The sequence below is a fragment of the Octopus sinensis genome, linkage group LG1, assembly GCF_006345805.1.
Source record: "Octopus sinensis linkage group LG1, ASM634580v1, whole genome shotgun sequence".
NCBI lineage: Eukaryota > Metazoa > Mollusca > Cephalopoda > Octopoda > Octopodidae > Octopus > Octopus sinensis.
Window position 1 is genome coordinate 183,450,683 of NC_042997.1, and position 21,026 is coordinate 183,471,708.

At 35.4% G+C, this 21,026-nt stretch overlaps 1 protein-coding gene across 4 annotated transcripts in view; it reads right to left on the minus strand.

Moving 5' to 3' along the window:
- Positions 1–7,210: 7,210 nt before the first annotated feature.
- LOC115212467 (TBC1 domain family member 16) overlaps positions 7,211–21,026 on the minus strand; it is a 96,555-nt gene continuing 82,739 nt past the window's right edge. For all 4 annotated transcript variants that reach the window (XM_029781350.2, XM_029781349.2, XM_036507502.1 and 1 more), the window contains 7 exons: positions 19,485–19,649; positions 18,323–18,471; positions 16,218–16,352; positions 14,359–14,545; positions 13,106–13,203; positions 10,384–10,612; positions 7,211–7,714 (listed from right to left, as the gene is read on the minus strand). In XM_029781350.2, the coding sequence (XP_029637210.1) occupies positions 7,511–7,714; positions 10,384–10,612; positions 13,106–13,203; positions 14,359–14,545; positions 16,218–16,352; positions 18,323–18,471; positions 19,485–19,649 (1,167 nt within the window). In that variant the 3' untranslated portion in view covers positions 7,211–7,510. The remainder of the gene's footprint in view (positions 7,715–10,383; positions 10,613–13,105; positions 13,204–14,358; positions 14,546–16,217; positions 16,353–18,322; positions 18,472–19,484; positions 19,650–21,026) is intronic.

Below are 21,026 nucleotides of genomic sequence, written 5' to 3' on the forward strand. Positions count from 1 at the left end.
CTACCAGTTGAGAGCACGGGGTCAATGTAATTGACTAGCATCCCCTCCCTCAAGATTTCAGGCCTTGTGCCTGTATTAGAAAGAATTATTATCGTCAAACTCAAGTTGGCAGATTATCAGAATCATTAGCACATTGGGAAGGTGCTTTGTGACATTTATTTTGGCACTTTAAATTCAAGCTCAAATTCTGCTGATCACTTACACAAAAATTGTTGGCCTTGTAACAAATTTGAAACCATTATTGTCAAACCAGTCCTTCCTTTTTGACTAAGCAACACCCAATATTTCTTTTGAAATTTACTAAGTCTTGTTTTTGAAGCTTTCCCATGCAATAGTTTAATTCACCTGCCAATAAATTAAGGCTTTGCTCTCACTCTTGCCTTACAGATGTAAAGAAACCAATACTGGTTGTTAAATGATGGTGGTGGTGGTGGTGGTGGGGACAAACAAAAACACCAAGACACACATACATAGATATATATACATATATGACAGGCTTCTTTCAGCTTCTGTCTACTAAATCCACTCACAAAGCTTTGGTTGACCTGGGGTTATAGTAGAAGACACTTGCCAAAGGTAATCTCACCATGGGACTGAACCCAGAAACATGTGGTTGAAAGCAACTTACCACACAACCATGCCTGATATTTCATTATCAATTAAAGTTCTCAAGTTCCAATAAGCAACCAGAAAATTGAACGTGCTTTTTGGAAGATGTTTGAAAAAGTTCAGGACTGGTGAGCTCAAGTCTTGTAGGCCCTTTTTGGCATTACCTTGTAAAATATACAGTTCATGAATTTGATAGGGTTTTATAGTTTAGGGCTACTGCAAGCCATACATTATCAACGGGAATGTATAACCAAATAATACACAATATGTATGTTTGTATGTATGTACAGTGATACCTGGCTGTACGAGTTTAATTCGTTCCATGACCGAGCTTGTTTTATGATTTACTTGTTTTACAAATAAATTTTTACTCATAGAAATTAACTAAAGTATAATTAATTCATTCTAGCCTCCAGAAACCACTCAAAAATAATTTTTTATGGGTTTTAAAACAGAAAAGGTGTAGTTACAAGTAAAATAACAGTTATAAAAAAGAGAATATGAAAGAAATATGTTAACTGGTTTTTATTAACTGAATTACCTTAAAGATGGGATGATTTGTGTGCTTGTATAGTGGATTTCCAATGTACTTCAAGACAAAAATTTGCATGAGTCTCAGCTTGTACAGCAAATTACTTGTACAATGAGACACTCGTACTGTGAGGTTCTACTGTGTGTGTGTGTGTGTAAAAGCACCATCCGCTCGCGTCCGTTGCCAGCCTCGCCTGGCCCCCGTGCTGGTGGCACGTAAAAGCACTATCCGTTCGTGTCCGTTGCCAGCCTCGCCTGGCCCCTGTGCCGGTGGCACGTAAAAGCACCATCCGTTCATGGCCGTTTGCCAGCTCCGTCTGGCACCTGTGCGGGTGGCACGTAAAAAGCACCCACTACACTCATGGAGTGGTTGGCGTTAGGAAGGGCATCCAGCCATAGAAACACTGCCAGATCTGACTGGGCCTGATGCAGCCTTCCGGCTTCACAGACCCCAGTTGAACCGTCCAACCCATGCTAGCATGGAAAACGGACGCTAAATGATGATGATGATGATGATATATATATATATATATATATAAGAAAATAAGATGACAAAATAAATGATTATCTTATGAACTTCATTAGCTTGCAGCTGTTTCTGCTATAAGATGCATTGGACTCATATTTGAGTGCTTGAGTAACATTTTATTACTTCGTCAGAGCCTCGAATACGAAGTGCATTTTATTAGGAAAAGAATTACATTTGTAATTCTTTCTATTTCACTCTTTTGTTTTTTTTTTATTTGTCAGTTGGTTACCTTGGTTACCTATTTAACCAATTAACTAATCGATTGTTTGATTAAACATTCTGTCAGTCAATCACTCAATCAACTAGGTTTGTTAACATGCTTTCATTGCCATTCGCAACCTTAAAAATGACATATCCTCTCTACTGTAAGTCTGCTTCAGGTCTGTCTGACTCTGTGTATATATATGTGTAGTTGGTGTTAAGAAGTGCTTCCAGACATAGAAACTATGCCAAAGCTGACACTGGAACTTGAGACAGTCTTCTGGTTTGTCAGCTCCTGTCAAACTCTGCAACCTATGCTAGCAGGGAAAATAGATGTTAAACAGTGATAATGATGATGATGTATACATACATAAACATCATCATCATCATCATCGTTAAACGTCTGCTTTCCATGCTAGCATGGGTTGGATGATTTGACTGAGGACTGGCGAATCAGATGGCTCCAATCTTGATTTTGCAAAGTTTCTACAGCTGGATGCCCTTCCTAATGCCAACCACTCCGAGAGTGTAGTGGGTGCTTTTATGTGCCACCGGCACAGAGGCCAGTCAGGCGGTACTGGCAACGGCCATGCTCAAATGGTGCTTTTTATGTGCCACCCGCACAGTAGCCAGTCCAGCGGCACAGGCAACGACCTTGCTCGAATGTTTTTTCACGTGCCACCAGCACAAGTGCCAGTAAGGCGACGCAGGTAACAATCACGCTTGAATGGTGCTTTTTACATGCCACCAGCATGGAAGCCAGTTAGTTGCTCTGGCAACGATCACACTCGGATGGTACTCTTATATATATATATATATATATATATATATATATATATATATATATAATGCAAATAAGAAAATGGAGAAACAAATTCAGCTCGTTCATCAACTTGTAAAATGAATAAATAATGTAAAATTGTAATATCCGTAAGTTGATGAACAAGCTGAATTTGTTTCTCCATTTTCTTATTTGTATTATAAATTTACGGTAAAAATATTTTTTTACCTTCACCCATTTAATACAATAAATGAATTAATTGCATTGCAATTAAAAACATTTGTGTATTAAGAATTTGGGTACTTTACCAACAGTATATTGGATAATTGATATCCCATAGTGGGTTACATTCATAACCCCTATCTTACTTTATATATATATATATATATAATACATGTATGTATGTGACAGAGTATGGTCTGATGGTTAGGATGTCACACTCATGACTGCAAGATCATGGTTTAAATTCCCAGAGTGGCAGTGCATTTGACACAATAGAGAACCAAAACCAGGTATTTTAAAGTGTGCACAATTTTGCCGACCATTTTGAGATAAAGTTACGTTTTTCATACCCTAGAATGAAAAGATTTTCATTGACAAAGATTTTCATTAACAAACCTAGAAATAATTTGATAATGAAAATATCTGTCAAATATATAATAATTTGATTTCATACACCCCTCTCACAAATATGTATCTTTTATTTAAGTAAAATACATTTTTATTATTTATCTATACATTAGATTATAGTAGTGAACAATACTGAGCTGATGTAAATCAAAACTGCATGTTTTACAGTTGCTACCCAAGTAAGTTATAGTTGTGGTTGTGTCAAGTATATTTATAAATATCTTAGGGTAATTATTGATTATAATATAAAGAAGTATTTTGAATTAAGTATGGTTTGAATTGCAGCCATGTTGGGCACTGCATACAAAGGTTTAGTCAAGCATATTGACTCTAGTAATTATTTCAAAGTAGTATGAATGTAAACACACACACATTCTCTCTCTTTCACACATACTGACACATAAATTTACTCATACATACACTCATGGCTGTACACACACACACACACAATGGGCTTCTATACAGTTTCTGTCCAATAAAATTCACTCAAGGCATTAATCAACTTTTGGATGCAATAAGACACTTGCTCAAGATGCTATGCTGTGGAACTGAACCCAGAACAATATGGTTATGAAGTGGATTTTTTTAACCTTACACCCATGTCTGTAACTATGTTACAGGTGTTCTTTTATTTTTTTACTTGTTTCAGTCATTTGACTGCAGCCATGCTGGAGCACCACCTTTTGCCAAACAAATCAAGCCCAGGACTTTACTTTGTAAGCCTAGTACTTATTCTATCCGTCTTTTTTGCTGAACTGCTACGTTACGGGGATGTAAACACACCACCAACATCGGTGTCAAGCGATTTTGGGGGGGCAAACACAAACACACACACACACACATACATATACATACGACGGGCTTCTTTCAGTTTCCGTATACCAAATACACTCACAAGGCTTTAGTTGATATTTCATTATCAATTAAAGTTCTCAAGTTCCAATAAGCAACCAGAAAATTGAATGTGCTTTTTGGAAGATGTTTGATAAAGTTCAGGACTGGTGAGCTCAAGTCTTGTAGGCCTTTTTTGGCATTACCTTGTAAATTATACAGTTCATGAATTTGATAGGGTTTTTATAATTTAGGGCTACTGCAAGCCATACATTATCAACGGGAATGTATAACTAAAGAATACACAATATGTATGTTTGTATGTATGTACAGTGATACCTGGCTGTACGAGTTTAATTCGTTCCATGACTGAGCCCAAAGTGCCACGCAGTGGGACTGAATCCGAAACTATGTGGTTGGGAAGCAAGCTTCTTACCACACAGCCACTCCTGTATGCTTCTTTAGAATTCACAGCTCATGGATCCAATTCTAGCCAATATGAACTTTTCTATGATATGAAGATAAGGATGGAATATAGCACATTATTTTCAAATTTTGGTACAAGGCCAGCAATTTCAGGGGAAGCGGTAAGTTGATTACAATGATCCCAGTGTCCAATCGGTGCTTATTTTATCGACCCCAAAAGGATGAAAGACAAAGTCGATCTCAGTAGAATTTCAGAACGTGCAGACGAATGAAATACCAGTAAGTAATTTTGCTCAGCATGGTAATGATTCTGCTAGCTTGCTGACTCAGGAATACTGTATATTAAGATTTGTTGAAGCTTTACTAACATACTCATCGAGAAACAGGGTTCTATTTAAGAAGAGTGGTCCTGGTGCATGCATTCACGTACTTGCGCATCCGTGCTAGCTAGTCGTGACTAGTCGATCTTACCTAGCAAAGTAAATAAAACACAAAATAAATAATTTTTTTACACAAAGTAAATAATTTTTTTAAAACAAAGTAAATAAAACTCAAAAGCACAAAGTAAATAATTTTTTTAAACAAAGTAAATAAAACACAAAAACACAAAGTAAGGATCGACTAGTCACGACTAGCTAGCGCGGATGCATGAGTACGTGCACTGGGACCACTCTTCTTAAATAGTACCGAGAAACAGAATGGTATTATAGATAACGTCTTTGAGTTCATTCCATAATTAAGGTGGTTAACTTTTTGATGTAAATCTTTAAAAAAAGTAGTAGATAGCAACTCTCAAGGTAGAAGGGAGTGACAAGCATATAACAAGGAATATAGCTTTCAGAGATGTTCTTTTCTAAAACTGCATGTTCACTACTACTCAAGTGAACTTTAAAATGATCAAATGTCTTGAACAAAATACAGTTTCAAAAGAAATATATTTCATGGTTCTCAATAAACTTCCAACCATCTTAGAGTTTTCAAAATAACCATGGAAATTCTGCTGGTACTGTTAGTGTAACTTAACCCTTTGAGCCCTGACCTCCCGAACCTTATGTTACCATATACCTGGCGCTCCACCGGTGCTACGGTATAGAGAAAATTAATCCATCCACCAGTAAACTGGTGTTTGGGCCCAAAGGGTTAATTTTTAATTTCTTGAAATTATCTCCCCTTTTATTGACAATTACCAACAAGATTTTGTTTTCTTTCTCCAAGAGGGAAATTCCAACTAATTAAAATTTTTATGCATGCTCTACTCAGTAGATCACCCTTTAATTATACCCTTAAAGTTATATTTCTCTGAAGTGCACACACTAAAATCAAGTAAACTAAGATAACCATTAAATCTAAGACAAAAGAACAAAATTCTTATATTGTTATTGCTTATCATTCCTAGAATATGGTCAAATAAGAATTATGAGACACATCTCAATGGCTGCAGTGAAATTTGAAATCCTCTCCAACACCATTAACAGCCAAGCACTTAAACTTCACATCCGTTGTGATTAATATTTAGTTTTTATATGATTATTTAATAACTATTACTAGCAATGTGAACAGGTGTGGACTTAATATTAGAACATAAATTCAACAAACATTTCTATTAGGACATTTCTTTCAGGCATAACTTTTACGTCTGTGCTTTTTTATTCCATTAAAATTTTTTACTCAAGATACTTTCATCAGATCTCTTGATCAGATTAAATATTATAAACAGAACTTGTTAAACAATAGTCATAGCAATATTTACTCCTTTTATTCTTTTACTGGTTTTAGTAATTTGAATGGTTTTAGTCGAACAGATGGACTCCAGGGCTTTTTTTTTTATTCCATTGGTCTCTTTTGCTGAACCACTAAGTTATAGGGATGTAAACACACCATCACCAGTTGTTAAGCAGTGATGGTGGTACAAACACAGACACAAAGATACACACACATAGATATATATATATGAATATAGACGACAGGCTTCTTTCAGTTTCCGCCTACCAAATCCACTCACAAGCCTTTGGTTGGCCCAAGACACACACACATAGACATATGCATAAACATATATGATGGGCTTCTTTAAGTTTCCATCTACCAAATCCACTCGCAAGCCTTTGGTTGGTCCGAGACACACACACATAGATATATGCATAAACATATACGACGGGCTTCTTTAAGTTTCCGTCTACCAAATCCACTCACAAGCCTTTGGTTGGTCCGAGACACACACACATAGATATACACATAAACATATACAACGGGCTTCTTTAAGTTTCCGTCTACCAAATCCACTCACAAGCCTTTGGCTGGCCCAAGACACACACACATAGATATATACGTAAACATATACGATGGGCTTCTTTTAGTTTATGTCTACTAAATCCACTCATGAGGCTTTGGTCAGTAGAAGACATTTGCCCAAGGTGCCACACAGTAGGATTGAACCTGGAACCACGAGGTCGGGAAGCAAGCTTCTTAGCACACAGCCATGCTTGTGCCTGTTTATGGAATTTTTCTTTCCATTGTTTGTTTTTAATAGTTTTGGCTTCTCCATTAAATTTAATAAATTCTGTCATCAATTTTGTATCTGAAGTAATTCATTTAAAAAGAAAAAGCATTGTATCTCATTGCTGAATGGTCAAAAGAAGACAAGGAGACTGTTTAGATAAAACAATAAATGGGAGTTAGAAAGAATGTGTAATTCTCTTTAATTTGCAGCACCTTTATATGAATGAAGACATCAATAAATTTATGACAAAATGAAAAGTGAAGAAGAAAGTTATTTTGAGACAGATCAATGGATTTAAAAAAAGTTAAAAAGAAAGAATCCAGGAGGAAAAGTAAAATATTCTCCGCAGAAGTTTTTAAGCATAAAGAATACATGCTGTTCATAACCACAGTTTAACAATTAAATAAATTGAGTAAATTTGTCGGCATTTTCGCCAGTCAGCTGCCAATAAATTATTTTGCCTGTCTGCTTTTGGTTAGTTATAATCTAAGGAACAAATAGGAGTTGAAGGTGCACTGTTATAAGGACAGCTTTCTTCATCATCACTATGATTACCAATGCATTCAACAATAGGTACATGACCACTGTCCCACATTCCAGTACCACAAAGAGAGCAAAGTCCGTGCAGCGTACAAGGAATCTTAGGAATTTTTCGAAACTGGTGCAAAAGTCCACGAGCCTAAAATAAAAAAAATTATAAATTGCATAAACAAACGTGTCACTGATAATTCTGATATTCATGTAAGTATTACAAATTCTTTCATTATTTTATTTGTTTCACTCATTTGACTGTGGCCATGCTGGAGCACTGTCTTGAAGGGTTTTTGTTGAATAAATTGCCCTCAGGATTTTTGTTTTTTAAGCCTAGTATTTATTCTATTGGGCTCTTTTGCCAAACCACTAAGTTACAGGGATGTAAATACACCAACACCGGTTGTTAAGCTGTGATGGAGGGACAAGCACAAACACAAAAGCACACATACAGATTATATATATATAAACGATTTTTTTTGTAGCCGTTGCCAGTACCGCCTGACTGGCCCTCGTGATGGTGGCATGTAAAAGCACCCACTACACTCTCAGAGTGGTTGGTGCTAGGAAGGGAATCCAGCTGTAGAAACTCTGCCAGATCAAGATTGGAGCCTGGTGCAGCCATTTGGTTCACCAGTCCTCAGTCGAATCGTCCAACCTATGCTAGCATGGAAAGCAGACGTTAAACGACAATGATGATGATGATGATGATGATGATGATATATATATATATAATTGATTGATTGATTCTAGTTTCAGCTCACGAGCTGTGGCCATGCTGGGGCACCACCATATATATATATATATATATATATATATATATATATTTATACATGGGGTGTGATGGGTAAATTGTCGCCATGTTATATTTTTAATTTCATGCATGAGCATAGTTTTTTTTATATTTTGTTGACTACATAGTATAGCAGGGTTAGTTGGACACTGTCTGTGAGAAAAATAGCATCATGACACAATTCACTCTGCCAGAAATTTGGAAATGACATGCTGTACTGCTTGGTATTTGCGTCGGAAGCTCCAATATGAACACTTCAGAGTGTTTGGGTGTCAATCTGAGGACATGTACTGAGATTGATGAAAATCAAACATCCAGTCAATATTATGGTGTTTGGAGTGATCACTAGTGATGGTGATGTTAAGCCTCCATTTATCTTCACACATATCTATTTGGTTGGTGTCTTATGATACTAATTGAGGTTTTTGTGATCTCTTGGTTAGTTAGAAGGCAAGTGCTATGCAGAACCTGCCTTCTGACCAATTGAAAAATCACAAAACTCTAAGGTGCACCATAAGGCACCAACCAAATATACACACAAGCAAAATAAGAAGTTGGTAGTACACTAAATTTAGCCTAGTGTGCCATATCCCAGCCTAGTACCATTAAATATCTTAGTAATCATGTAACAATTTACCATATGACCAAAGATGAAATGATGGTTTTTTTTTTACAGACTGTTAAGACAGATAGAACTTATATCTTATGAAATAGAAATTACCATAAATCCTTCATCATAAAAAAAATAACTTACTGATCATCATCATCATTGCTTATCAATCACCTTCCATGATGGCATGGGTGGGATGTTTGACAGGAGCTGACAAGGCAGAAGCCTGCACCAGGCTTCTGTAACTGTTTTGGCAGGATTTTTACAGCTGGATTCCCTTCCTAACACCAACCACTCAGCAGAGTGGACTTAGTGCTTTTTACATGGCACAAGCACAGGCATGGTCAGTTTTAGTAAGGTTTTTACAGCTGGATGCCCTTCAAAATGCCAACCACTTTACAGTGTGGACTGGGTGCTTTTAAGTGGTACCTGCACTGACAGGGTCATCAAGTACTTGTAAGACAAAAAAAAACTTTTGTGAGGAGAGAGGACACTGGAGGAGGTGATCTTGTGTCAGATGATGAAAGGTTATAGTGAGACAGAGAGACAGAAACAGGTGTCTTGCTATTTATCATAAAATAGTATCAAATTATATATTGTGCCTATGAAATAATGTTATTTACTATACTGTGCTCAACAGACTAAATAGAGTAAAGCACATCACAAAAGGACACAACACAACTACATAAGAATCAATAGTCTAAAACTCTCGAATGAAATAAGATTAGGTGCCTTGAATATCAGAATTCCCATCTCTCTCAAGGCATACAAACATTCTTTATTTTGTTTTTTTTTCTTAACATTTACCAGTGTAGTGTCTGCTCATCATGTATATTGAAGCAATCAAGTTATTGCTTCAATCAAAACATTGTCCAATCTGACATTAGCCAAGGCCCAAAACCCTTGTTTTAGGCTTCTGATAGGAGACAGGATTTGAACTAGCATCCTATCTGGTTCTCTAACAATTCTACCTATTCACCACACTGGATAGATACTTTGTTTATTCACCATAAAAGGGTAAAAGTGGGATTTGGACTCAAAGTACAATATATATTATCTAGTGCCCCAAACATTAAGTCAATTCATTGCCATAACTTGATTTCTATTAAGTAAAGACAAAATGATGCAAGATTTGTGCTTTGACCTTAGTTCACCTAAATTTGTTATTCGTCCTGCAGTTTGTTGTTGTGGGTGTTCTGGTGATTAACTGTATCATATCCAAGAAGAGATTAATTTCTAATCTGTTTAAAGCTACAGAATCTTGAATTAAGCATTAATTTTATAACTCCCACTCTGACTCATTCTATGAGGTGGATTTGAGACGTATGTAGTTTACATTTTATCAAACACATCACATGAAAACATGAAATGCAAAAGTTTTGAATGAAATACTTAATTCAGAAAATATTCTCACCCTTCGTAAGACTAAATCACCATTCATATGCATTGCCAAACTGCTAAAGTGTAGAAGGATTTCATCTTCAGGCAGACATTGTTCAACAACATCTTCTCCATAGATACTGACTATAGCCACACAAATAAACAGATGAAAGTAGTCAGTTTGGTAGTGGGCCCAGCAAGATTCCCATATGCGAAGGGCATCTATTTCTGGAAATTCTCGTTTGAAACACAGTAATATCCATCTAAAAGACAGAAAAGATTATTAAGCATATATATAAAAAAAAAACAAAAAAAACTTTCAATTGTGTGACTTTCTTTTTCTTTACATGTATAACCCTCATGAAGGTAGTCAATCAGTGAAGGCTGGAGGTGTTCGACAATGACTGTCTCCGCTGCATTCTTTGGGTTCCTACAGCTGGTCTTCGTCATCACATGAATCTCCGGCCCCTTCCTTCGGTGCTTCTGCAACGGCACTTATGGTGGTTTGGACATGCGACCTGGCGTCCAGAGGGTGAGCTGACTTGTGATGTCCTCCTCCCACCTCCACTTCCCAACTGGCGCAAACGCACGGGTGGGCAGCTGAAGACCTGGGCAACGACGATAAAGGAGGACCTCTCCTAACTCTCAGGTCCGCAGGTGGTTGGTCTGCACAGATGGAACAGCGAATGGCTTGCTATCTCCAGTGACCTCACACAGGACTGTCGGGCGTGGGCTGCCATGGTTCATGATGCCGTCAGGACCAGAGAAGAAGCCAGATCAACCCACCTTAGGTGAATGCCGTCACAAATAAGTAAGTTATATGTATAAGTAATGTGTGAAGGCATGTGGCTTAGTGATTAGGGTATTCAGCTCATGATCATAAAGTCGTGAGCTCAATTTCCAGTGACACATTGTATCCTTGAACAAGGCACTTTATTTTACATCCATTCAGCTGGCAAAAATAAGTATTACCTGTATTTTAAAGGGCCAGCCTGTGTCATGCTGAATTTCCTTGAGAACTACATTAAAGAGTATATTAGTCTGTGGAGTACTCAGCCATGTGCATATTAATTTCACAAGCTGGCTGTTCCATTGATTGGATCAACTGGAACTCTTATTGTAATAAGCAATGGAATACCAGTTATATAAGTGGTGTAGCATCAGGTAATTTAGTTTAATTCCTAGTTGAACTGTTTCAGTTCACTTATTCTCAGTGTCTCTGATTTCTGGCTAGAGATAATCTTGGAAAAGTAGACACACTGCAGAGTTGACTGGCACTTGGCTTACTTCATGAAGGCAAAGTAATATTTGAAGGTGACAGCAACTCATAAAAATTTCCAAAGAGTTTTGCTTGTCTTTTTTGTTTTTAATCTATAGCAAAATACAAAACTTATTTTGTGTACTATTAAATCTTAAGGATTAATAAACACAATGATTGGAAGCACATTTTTATATGTATAAAAAAGCATATGGAAATGCCCCTGATAACCTTAATGGGTTATTGAGTCATTGACAAATACTTTGCTTTTGTATAAATTTTTAGAATTAATAAAACTAATATTTTCCCATCAGTTTGTATAATGAAAATTTTATAGATTTCTTTTTTCAAGGAAGAGTCAAGTTTTAGCTGCTAAGAAAGACTTCCTTATTGAAATTTTAACAACAACTATAAAAACTCTGAGAACTACAAATGAAACTTTAGAAAAATGCTGTATAATTTTATTGTCCTATATTTTTTTAATGTTTAAGAACTCATGCTATTAATTCTTTAGCATTTAAACCAGCCATATCCAGTTTAAATATTGTACTTTTTTTATGTTGAGATCAGCCACATCTAGTTTCTCACACCTACCATACAATGCCATTTTAAAAGTGAACTATCACATCATCAAAATCTCAAAGCCACAAGATAATGCATGGTTAATTAAAAATGATGTGAATAAATAAGCTTTAATTTGATAGAGTAATCTGAATGCTGAAGAAGATTATAACTTAAAAATTTGCTAATATAACCAAATGCAATCATAATTATAGATTCAAAATTAGATCTATAGTCAGAATATAGAAAATGTTGGCTCAGAGTTAATAATGTTCATAAATGTTCTCATTTGATTTTGATCAAGGTGTTCATAGGTAGCTGATTTCTACAACAGTTTTCTATGTATAGATTACTATATCATTGAAGGTGGAGGCACAATGGCCCAGTGATTAGGGCAGCAGACTCGCGGTCGGAGGATTGCGGTTTCGATTCCCAGACCGGGCGTTGTGAGTGTTTATTGAGCGAAAACACATAAAGCTCCACGATGCTCCGGCAGGGGGTGGTGGCGACCCCTGTTGTACTCTTTCGCCCCAACTTTCTCTCAATCTTTCTTCCTGTTTCTTGAGTAACGCTGCGATAGACTGGCGTCCCATCCAGCTGGGGTGGGGTGGGGAATACATACGCCATAGAAACCGGGAAACTGGGCCCCTGAGCCTGGCTAGGCTTGAAAAGGACGCATAAATAAAAAAATATCATTGAAGAAGTTTTTTTACTGAAATACTCAACTGATATTTTTTGTGTTGTAGAACATAAATTTCTACTTTGGCCTATTTTCTAAGTAAAACCCCAAATCAGGTATTCAAGTTTACTCTACAGCATTGTACAATCATTGTGAGGGAAAATAAAATGATCATATTTTGCATTTTTAAGACCATTTGAATCACAAAAGAAAAATAAAACATAAGGAAACAATAAAACGACAAAAAAATGTATTAACCGATGGCAGAAGAGTAGTTCCATGGCATCAGCTCCGAGTTTTTCAAGGTGTTCATAGAAAGAAGGCTGCATTAGGTGTAATAGCTCACGCAGATAGTTCTGAAATGGTAATAACAATAGTAATTTATAATTTTGGGACAGGTACAAATTTTAGGTTGGGAGGTGCAGGCATGGCTATGTGGTAAGACTTTTGCTTCCCAACCACATGGTTTTGGGTTCAGTCCCACTGTGTGACACCTTGGGTAAGTATCGTCTACTATAGCTTTGGGCCAAACAAATGTTGTCAATGTGTTTGGTAGAGGGAAACTGAAAGAATCCTGTTGTGTGTGTATATATATGTATGATTGAATGAGTGTGTGTATGTATGTATGTATGATTGAATGAGTGTGTGTAAGTGTGTATGTGTATGTGTGTGCATGCGCATGTTACCATGTTCTTACTATGACACTGCTTAGTAGCTATAAAACAAGGGTCATGGTCATGCAAGTAGTATTCATCATTTTCAACCTTCCACGAAAATATATTTGGTCAGAGGGAAATTTACTGTACTTGAGAACTGATAAGGGTTGGTGACAGGAAGAGCATCTGGCTGTAGAAAATTAGCCTCAATAAATTCTGTCTGCCCCATACAAGCATGGAAAAGTGGATGTTGAAACGAAGATGATGATGTTGATGAGTGTATTAAATTGATTAGTTCCAAATCTTGTTACTTTATTCTGTCAACTGTGTGGAGGCACATGGCCTAGTGGTTAGAGCAGCGGACTTGTGGTCAAGGGATCACAGGTTCGAATCTCAAACCGGGCGATGTGTGTGTTTATGTGTGAAGCACCTAAGTTCCATGTGGATCTGGCAGAAGGTAATGGCGAACTTCTGCTGGCTCTTTCGCCACAACTTTCTCTCACTCTTTCCTCCTGCATCTTGCAGCTCACCTGCGACGGACCAGCGTCCCGTCCAAGTGGGGAACCTATACGCCAAGGAAACTGGGGAACCAGCCCTTATGAGCCAGGCATGGCTCGAGAAGGAACAAACAATATTCTGTCAACTCCCAGAAGTGCTAAAAGACAAAAATGACTCAGGCAGGATTTCAACATAGAACTTAAAGTGATGTAAATAGATACTTCAAAACATTTTGTCCACTGTTTTACGGATTTTACCATCAACCACTTAATAAGAGTCACAATAAGATTGATAAATAATTAATTGATAATTAATAAAATCATTTATGAAAAAACTAAAATATTCAGACAAACTTACCAACTGTCTATCCATATCACAATCTTTTGGTGAGCTAACAAAAATGGTCCGTTGCATTAATCCAACAAAACACCAATAGGCATCAACTTCATGTTGAATTTCTGCTAAAACAGGAGCCAGTAAATCACTCATGCCTTGTGTGTAACCCATTCGGGGATTAGCAATGGCATAATTCAGTAAAATATTTCTGGAGAAAAATACATAAAATACCGTTAATATATGGAATCCATAAACACTAAGGTGGGAAAAGAAGTAAGAATGAAATAAATAAAATTGTTCTGTATATGACAATAGATAAAATTATTATAACTTCTTCACTAGTTTGCAACCAAAATAACAACATTACTTTCTCTCTCTTCCTAATTATTATTATTATTATTATTATTATTATTATTATAGACAATATGAAGAGCGCAATGTGATTGTAATAGATATTTTATTGGTTGAATGATATTTTGACATTTTGCCTGTCAAGTTCAAAATGAAAAGTGATACATAGAAATTCAAATTCAAAATTTCAAAGAGGGCGACCAGCATTCCCACATTGATAAAATGACATCATCAATTTTCAATTTTCAAATTTACAACTGGCAAAAAGAAAAAGAAAGAAAAAAGAAAAAAAAGAAAAGAAAAAAGAAAAGGAAAAAGAACAATATTTAATGAAACAGTATTGTGTAAATATGGTGAAATTCTCTTGTCATTTTATTCATACCTTCAGGGTGTAATGTTCATAGCTTACAAACATATTTCTCCTCATGCATTTTGAGTACTGAATATTTTCTGAGAATATGCACTTTCAAGTCCTTTTCGAAATTGCAACCGTTTGATGTAAAATGTTTGGCAAGTTCTGTTGAACTGCTGTTATTGAGCCTGACATCATATCTGTGCCCACTGAAAATATTCAGAATCTGCTACACTGTCAGTCCTCAAAGTGCATGAGGAGAAATATGTTTGTGAACTATTAACATCACACCCTGAAGAGATGAATAAAGTGACAGGAGAATATCATCATATTTACACAAAACCATTCCATTAAATATTTTTCTTCTTTTTCCTTTTCTTTTTTTTCTTTTTTGCCAGTTGCAAACTTGAAAATTGAAGACTGATGATGTCATTCCATCAACATGGGAATGCTGATTGTCCTCGTTCAAATTTTGAATTTGAATTTCTATGTATCACTTTTCATTTTGAACTCGACAAAGACAGGCAAGCTGTCAAAATGTCATTCAACCAATAAAATATCCATTGTAATCACATTGCGCTGTTTGCATTGTCTAATAATAATAATGATAATAGTAATAATAATAATACATAATAATAATAATAATAATAATAATAATAATCATAATAATGATGATGATGATGATGATGAAATCGAAATCAAATCAAATTCGCAAATTTGATGACTGGCACCTATGCCAGTGGAACGCTAAGAGCACCATCTGAGTGTGATCGCTGTCAGAGCAGCTGACTGGCTTCCATGCCGGCAGCACGTAAAAGCACCCACTACACTCTTGGAGTGGTTGGCATTAGGAAGGGCATCCAGCTGTAGAAACTCTGCCAGATCAGATTGGAGCCTGGTGCAGCCATCTGGATCACCAGTCCTCAATCAAATCATCCAGCCCATGCTAGCATGGAAAGCAGACGCTAGACGATGATGATAATATATTGTCTTCTTTGAAGTTCACTTTTTACGCTATTACTATATCATAACTTGTCCCTTTCATCTGTAGAGAAATCAAAACAAAAACAATGGATGAAGTTTCCATTGTACATAAAATTTCTGATGTACTGTCATAAAATACAATGACATTTGAAACCAAAAAAGAATTTATATTTTAGGAAATAAAACAACTCACTTTAAGACCTCAATATTTGGATTATTTTCTCCCTTGAAATAAGGATGACTACGATCGGTTCGAACAACATCTTTTTCAACGGTACATTGGATATTTCGCCAGAAGTCACGGTATTCCTCTTCACTCATTGTTTCTCTGAAATTTGAGAAAATATATTGGATAAAATATTGATATATTTTTATCTGTTTGAAAACCAAATGTAACCAAATAAAACACTTTTGAAAAAAAAAACATCTCTCAATAGTAATATTGGTTTCAAATTTTGGCACAAGGCCAGCACTTTCAGGGGGGGGGGGAGTTGATTACATTGACTCCAGGGCTCATCTGGTATTTATTTTATTGGCCTTGAATGGCTGCAAGCAAAGTCACCCTCAGCGGAATTTGAACTCAGAACTTAATGACAGACAAAATGCTGCTAAGAATTCTGTCCTGCATGCTAATGATTCTGCCAGCTCGCCACCTTCTCTCAGTTGTAATATTAATTACTTCTTGAGCCCCATATCAGTCCTGATCAAGCAGGCCACCTAAGATTAAAGACATTCCAAATGCAACCATCTAATATTTTCCCTGAGCACACACTGTGCATCCAGGACTAGATTATTCAATACATGCTTCTTTTCTAATATGCAATGAGGTGTGATTTAAAGGAGAATCAACTGCTATTTCTAATGGTTACTGCAACTGAATAGATTCCATTTAATGAGAAATTTTCGATTGAACAGGGAAGCCCTCATTAAATGGAATCTATTCAGTTAGACTAATCAAACAACATTCCATTACATGGTGACTTTATTCCCTTTAGTTACTCTTTCACTCTTTTATTTGTTTCAGTCATTTATTTGACTGTGGCCATGCTGGAGCACCACCTCTAGTCGAACACATCGATCTTAGGACTTATTCTTTGTAAGCCTAGTACTTATTCTACCAGTCTCTTTTGCTGAACTGCTAAGTTACGGGGGACGTAAACGCACAAGCATCGGTTGTCAAGCAATGTTGGAGGGACAAACACAGACACACAAACATACACACCCACACACACACACATATATATATACATACGACGGGCTTCTTTCAGTTTCTGTCTGCCAAATCCACTCACAAGGCTTTGGTTGACCTGAGGCTATAGTAGAAGACATTTGCCCAAGGTGCCATGCAGTGGGACTGAACCCGGAACCATGTAGTTCGTAAGCAAGCAACTTACCACATAGCCACTCCTATGCCTATAATCTAGTTAATCTAGAATATATTTTTTTATTTAATTTGAAAGGGAAATCAGTTTGGACATCAATTTGATGCAGCACCATATTGCTACCATGCACATTATCAATTCTGTTATTTCTTATATCTGTGTTAAAATAACCATTTAAATCCCATATTCGTGGCATTAGGAAGGGCATCCAGCTGTAGAAACCTTGCCAGATTAGATTGGAGCCTGGTGCAGCCTTCTGGTACGCCAGTCCTCAGTCAAACCATCCAACCCATGCCAGATGATGATGATGATGATTCAATACACTTTCCCTTCATTCTTCATCAGAACTTTGTCTACATGGAACTCCTTTCCTATTTATGTTATCCTTTATAATTACTAACAAAAACAATTTGAATTGAACCTCATCCTTACCCAATTGTTCTATCCAAGTCTTAGAGAACTTAAGAAAGAAAACTTAAAGAACCTCTTCTTCTCTACAGAGTAAGTATCACAGTCTTCTTCTGAAGACTATATTACTTCAAATTTCATTTATATTTGTAAGATTACACTCAAAATACATTACATTGAATTAAAATCCCATTACCAAACAAAAACAACAATATAAATACTAAATGATTTGTGTATTGTTTTTCTTTTTATTGATGCTATATTGATAAATCTGATTTATTTAAGCTTCTGTCATGAATTAATGTAATTAACGCCCTTTAAAATATCTTATATACAGAGTGTTGGCAAAATAAATTGCTTACTGACAGATTTAATCAAAAGTTCTGGAAGAATTTAGTAAAGTAATTTTGTCATGGCTAAGTTGCAGTTTGGAATATAACTTATCAAAAAGAGTTTTACATAGCACAATGAAAGAAGGAGGTTTTAATAGACACACATATATATATACCTGAGTTTACGTATATCTTGATACTGAATAAATTTGTCATTTCTTATATGTTCACGATCCAAAAATGAGGAATCAAAAGGATAATAATGTAATAAGAAAGGCCATGCTTCATGTCTTAAATTAGCTTCAACACCACCAAAGAATATTGCCTGGCAAAAAGAAAGGAAAATAATGTGTGTTACAAGTAATTAATATTAACTAAATTGTTACATAAATACACACATATAATTAATAGAATAAGGGGAAAAAATTAATAAAAATAATGAGAATGTAGATTTGAAAATTCATGGCAGTAATATAAATGTTACAAAGGATCTTACATAACATAATGAAAGGAAGTTTTAATTTAATTATGAACAGTTTAAAATAAGGGGTTTTGTCTCAGGTAAGTTCATATCAAAGTGGTTAGGAGATGCTGTTACACAGTCAATCATACATTTTTTGAAATCATTGACTGTAAGTAGATATTTGTTGCCGAGGTACAGCAACAAATAAGTTAAGACAGAACTGTCAGATGTGTAATGTTAACTCATAAGGCATAGTAAAGCAAATTAACAGGAGAAGTGATTTGGTAACAATAGCATTAGCTGATGTATGCAAGAAAAATGCATTGGTGTGGATGTTTAACATCATATGCTTATTACAAGGTGTGAATTAACAATGGAAATTAACTGTGGTCAGCTGTTCCTTTCACAAAACTTTGGATAGGATGCTTTGCCATTGTAATATATGTTGGCTCCTTGTATCCTAAATAAGCTGAGGTAATTATATATTAAATGTTTTTCTTAGACACCATTAAAGCCCTGAAAGGTATAAACTCATCATTATTCTTATTTACTCACATATTTTCAAGAGTGGATAAATCAATGTAAAAGTATATTCAAATATATATATACCACTTATCTAAACTAAGGTAGGAGTGGACTAAGGAAAATTTGAAGTGTTAGGTGAAACCTGAAAATAAAGAAGATGTATGACAGAGGCTGAATAGAAAAATATGTATTAGAGACCCACATAACTCATGACAGCATGGAAAACTGGACATTAAGATCAAAATCATAATAAAAATGAAGAAGATGATAATGATGATGGAGATAAATTAATGACGATGGCAATGAGAATATGGATTTTCTTGCTGTTAGAAAAGAAGGGAGAGAATTACCTTTCTAAGTTGAAAATCATCTTCTATTTGACCATCAATATTCATATGTTGCTGCCAAATTTCTTCTGTAACTAAACCATAGACACCTTCTTCTGGATGGCACTGACTGTCCATTAATGTAGGTTGGACAATCAGAAACTGGCGATAAGGCGATTCATCTTTACGCTGCAAACAATTTATAATTCCAAAATATCAATTATAAAGATTAGAAATATCAGATCTGGTTAGTTTGGCTGCCAGCATCAATTTAGTTGAAATTGATTTCATATTCAGTGTAATGATGCTCTTTTATTGGCTAATGGCGTGAAAATCATTTTCGCGATAAATCAATAAATAAAGAGTTAAAGTTTGAAAATTTTGGTATTTTTAGCCAATTGTAAGTCACAGATGCATTCATGCCTGTTGCCATAGTAACAAGCAGAACACGAGAACACTTTTGTCTGTGAGAAAGCACGTGTTGATAAATACATTGAAACCACTTGTTTTACCTATCTGATGACAATTGAACATGTGAATTTATGTAGCACAGGAGATATGAAAATTGTGATTTATTTGAGAAATTGATTGAATGCATTTTTAACTTTTATTTTTAATGAACTGATCAAGAAAATGTTTTTTAAAAGTATTTAATTTGTAATGTGCTATTTTGTTTTTAGATAAATCTTTTAAGTTTGCGCTATCGCATTAAATGCATATTGAGTGCTTAAAACTACAAAACACATGTTGTTTACTCTTTCTTTTTTTTTTGTTAACCCGAAAGGTGGTACTCACACTCAACAAGTGGAGATGACGTGGGCCTCTGTGAAGCAAGTAATAAACAACACTGTGGCACTCACCGTTCTATGGTAGATTCATATCTCTGTGAATTTATGAGGCACATGAGATATGAAAATTGTGATTTGAGAAATTAAGTGAATGTATTTCTAACTTTCATTTTTAATTTTAAAACTATTTTGTAATGTGTTGCTTATAGCATGCTTAAATGTTTGTTTTTTAAGCATATTTTGCTCACTCTTTTATTTTCATTTATAACATATAAATATGTACATCTTTTAGAACATTGTCATTGTATAAAATTTTGCTGGCAAATCTTTAAATTAACATAAGCATTTATTTACATGAAAGAAAATTACCAGAGAACTTTCATCTCATTCTTCCAAATATTTCTGTTAAAACTGTATTGAAACCATTTGTGGGGAAAAATTGTAATGTGTTTATTGCATGTAACATATTGTTCATTGCATTTGCATTAAATGCATATTGAATGCTTAAAACTACTTGTTTACTCATTTCTTTTTGTCATTGAGATATACTAAAAATAACAGCTAAATAACGTTTTTTGGATAAAGCTATCACATTAAATGCATATTGAATGCTTCAAACTACAAAACATGGGTTGTTTACAAATATTGACAACACGTGCTATTTTCAGGATGTTGATGACAAAACATGCAGTCACATACGAAATGACAGCTTCCAAATCCTGTTTCCTGACTGGGTGAAAATGACCAAACTTTAAACCTCTATAACTTTTTTCTGGAA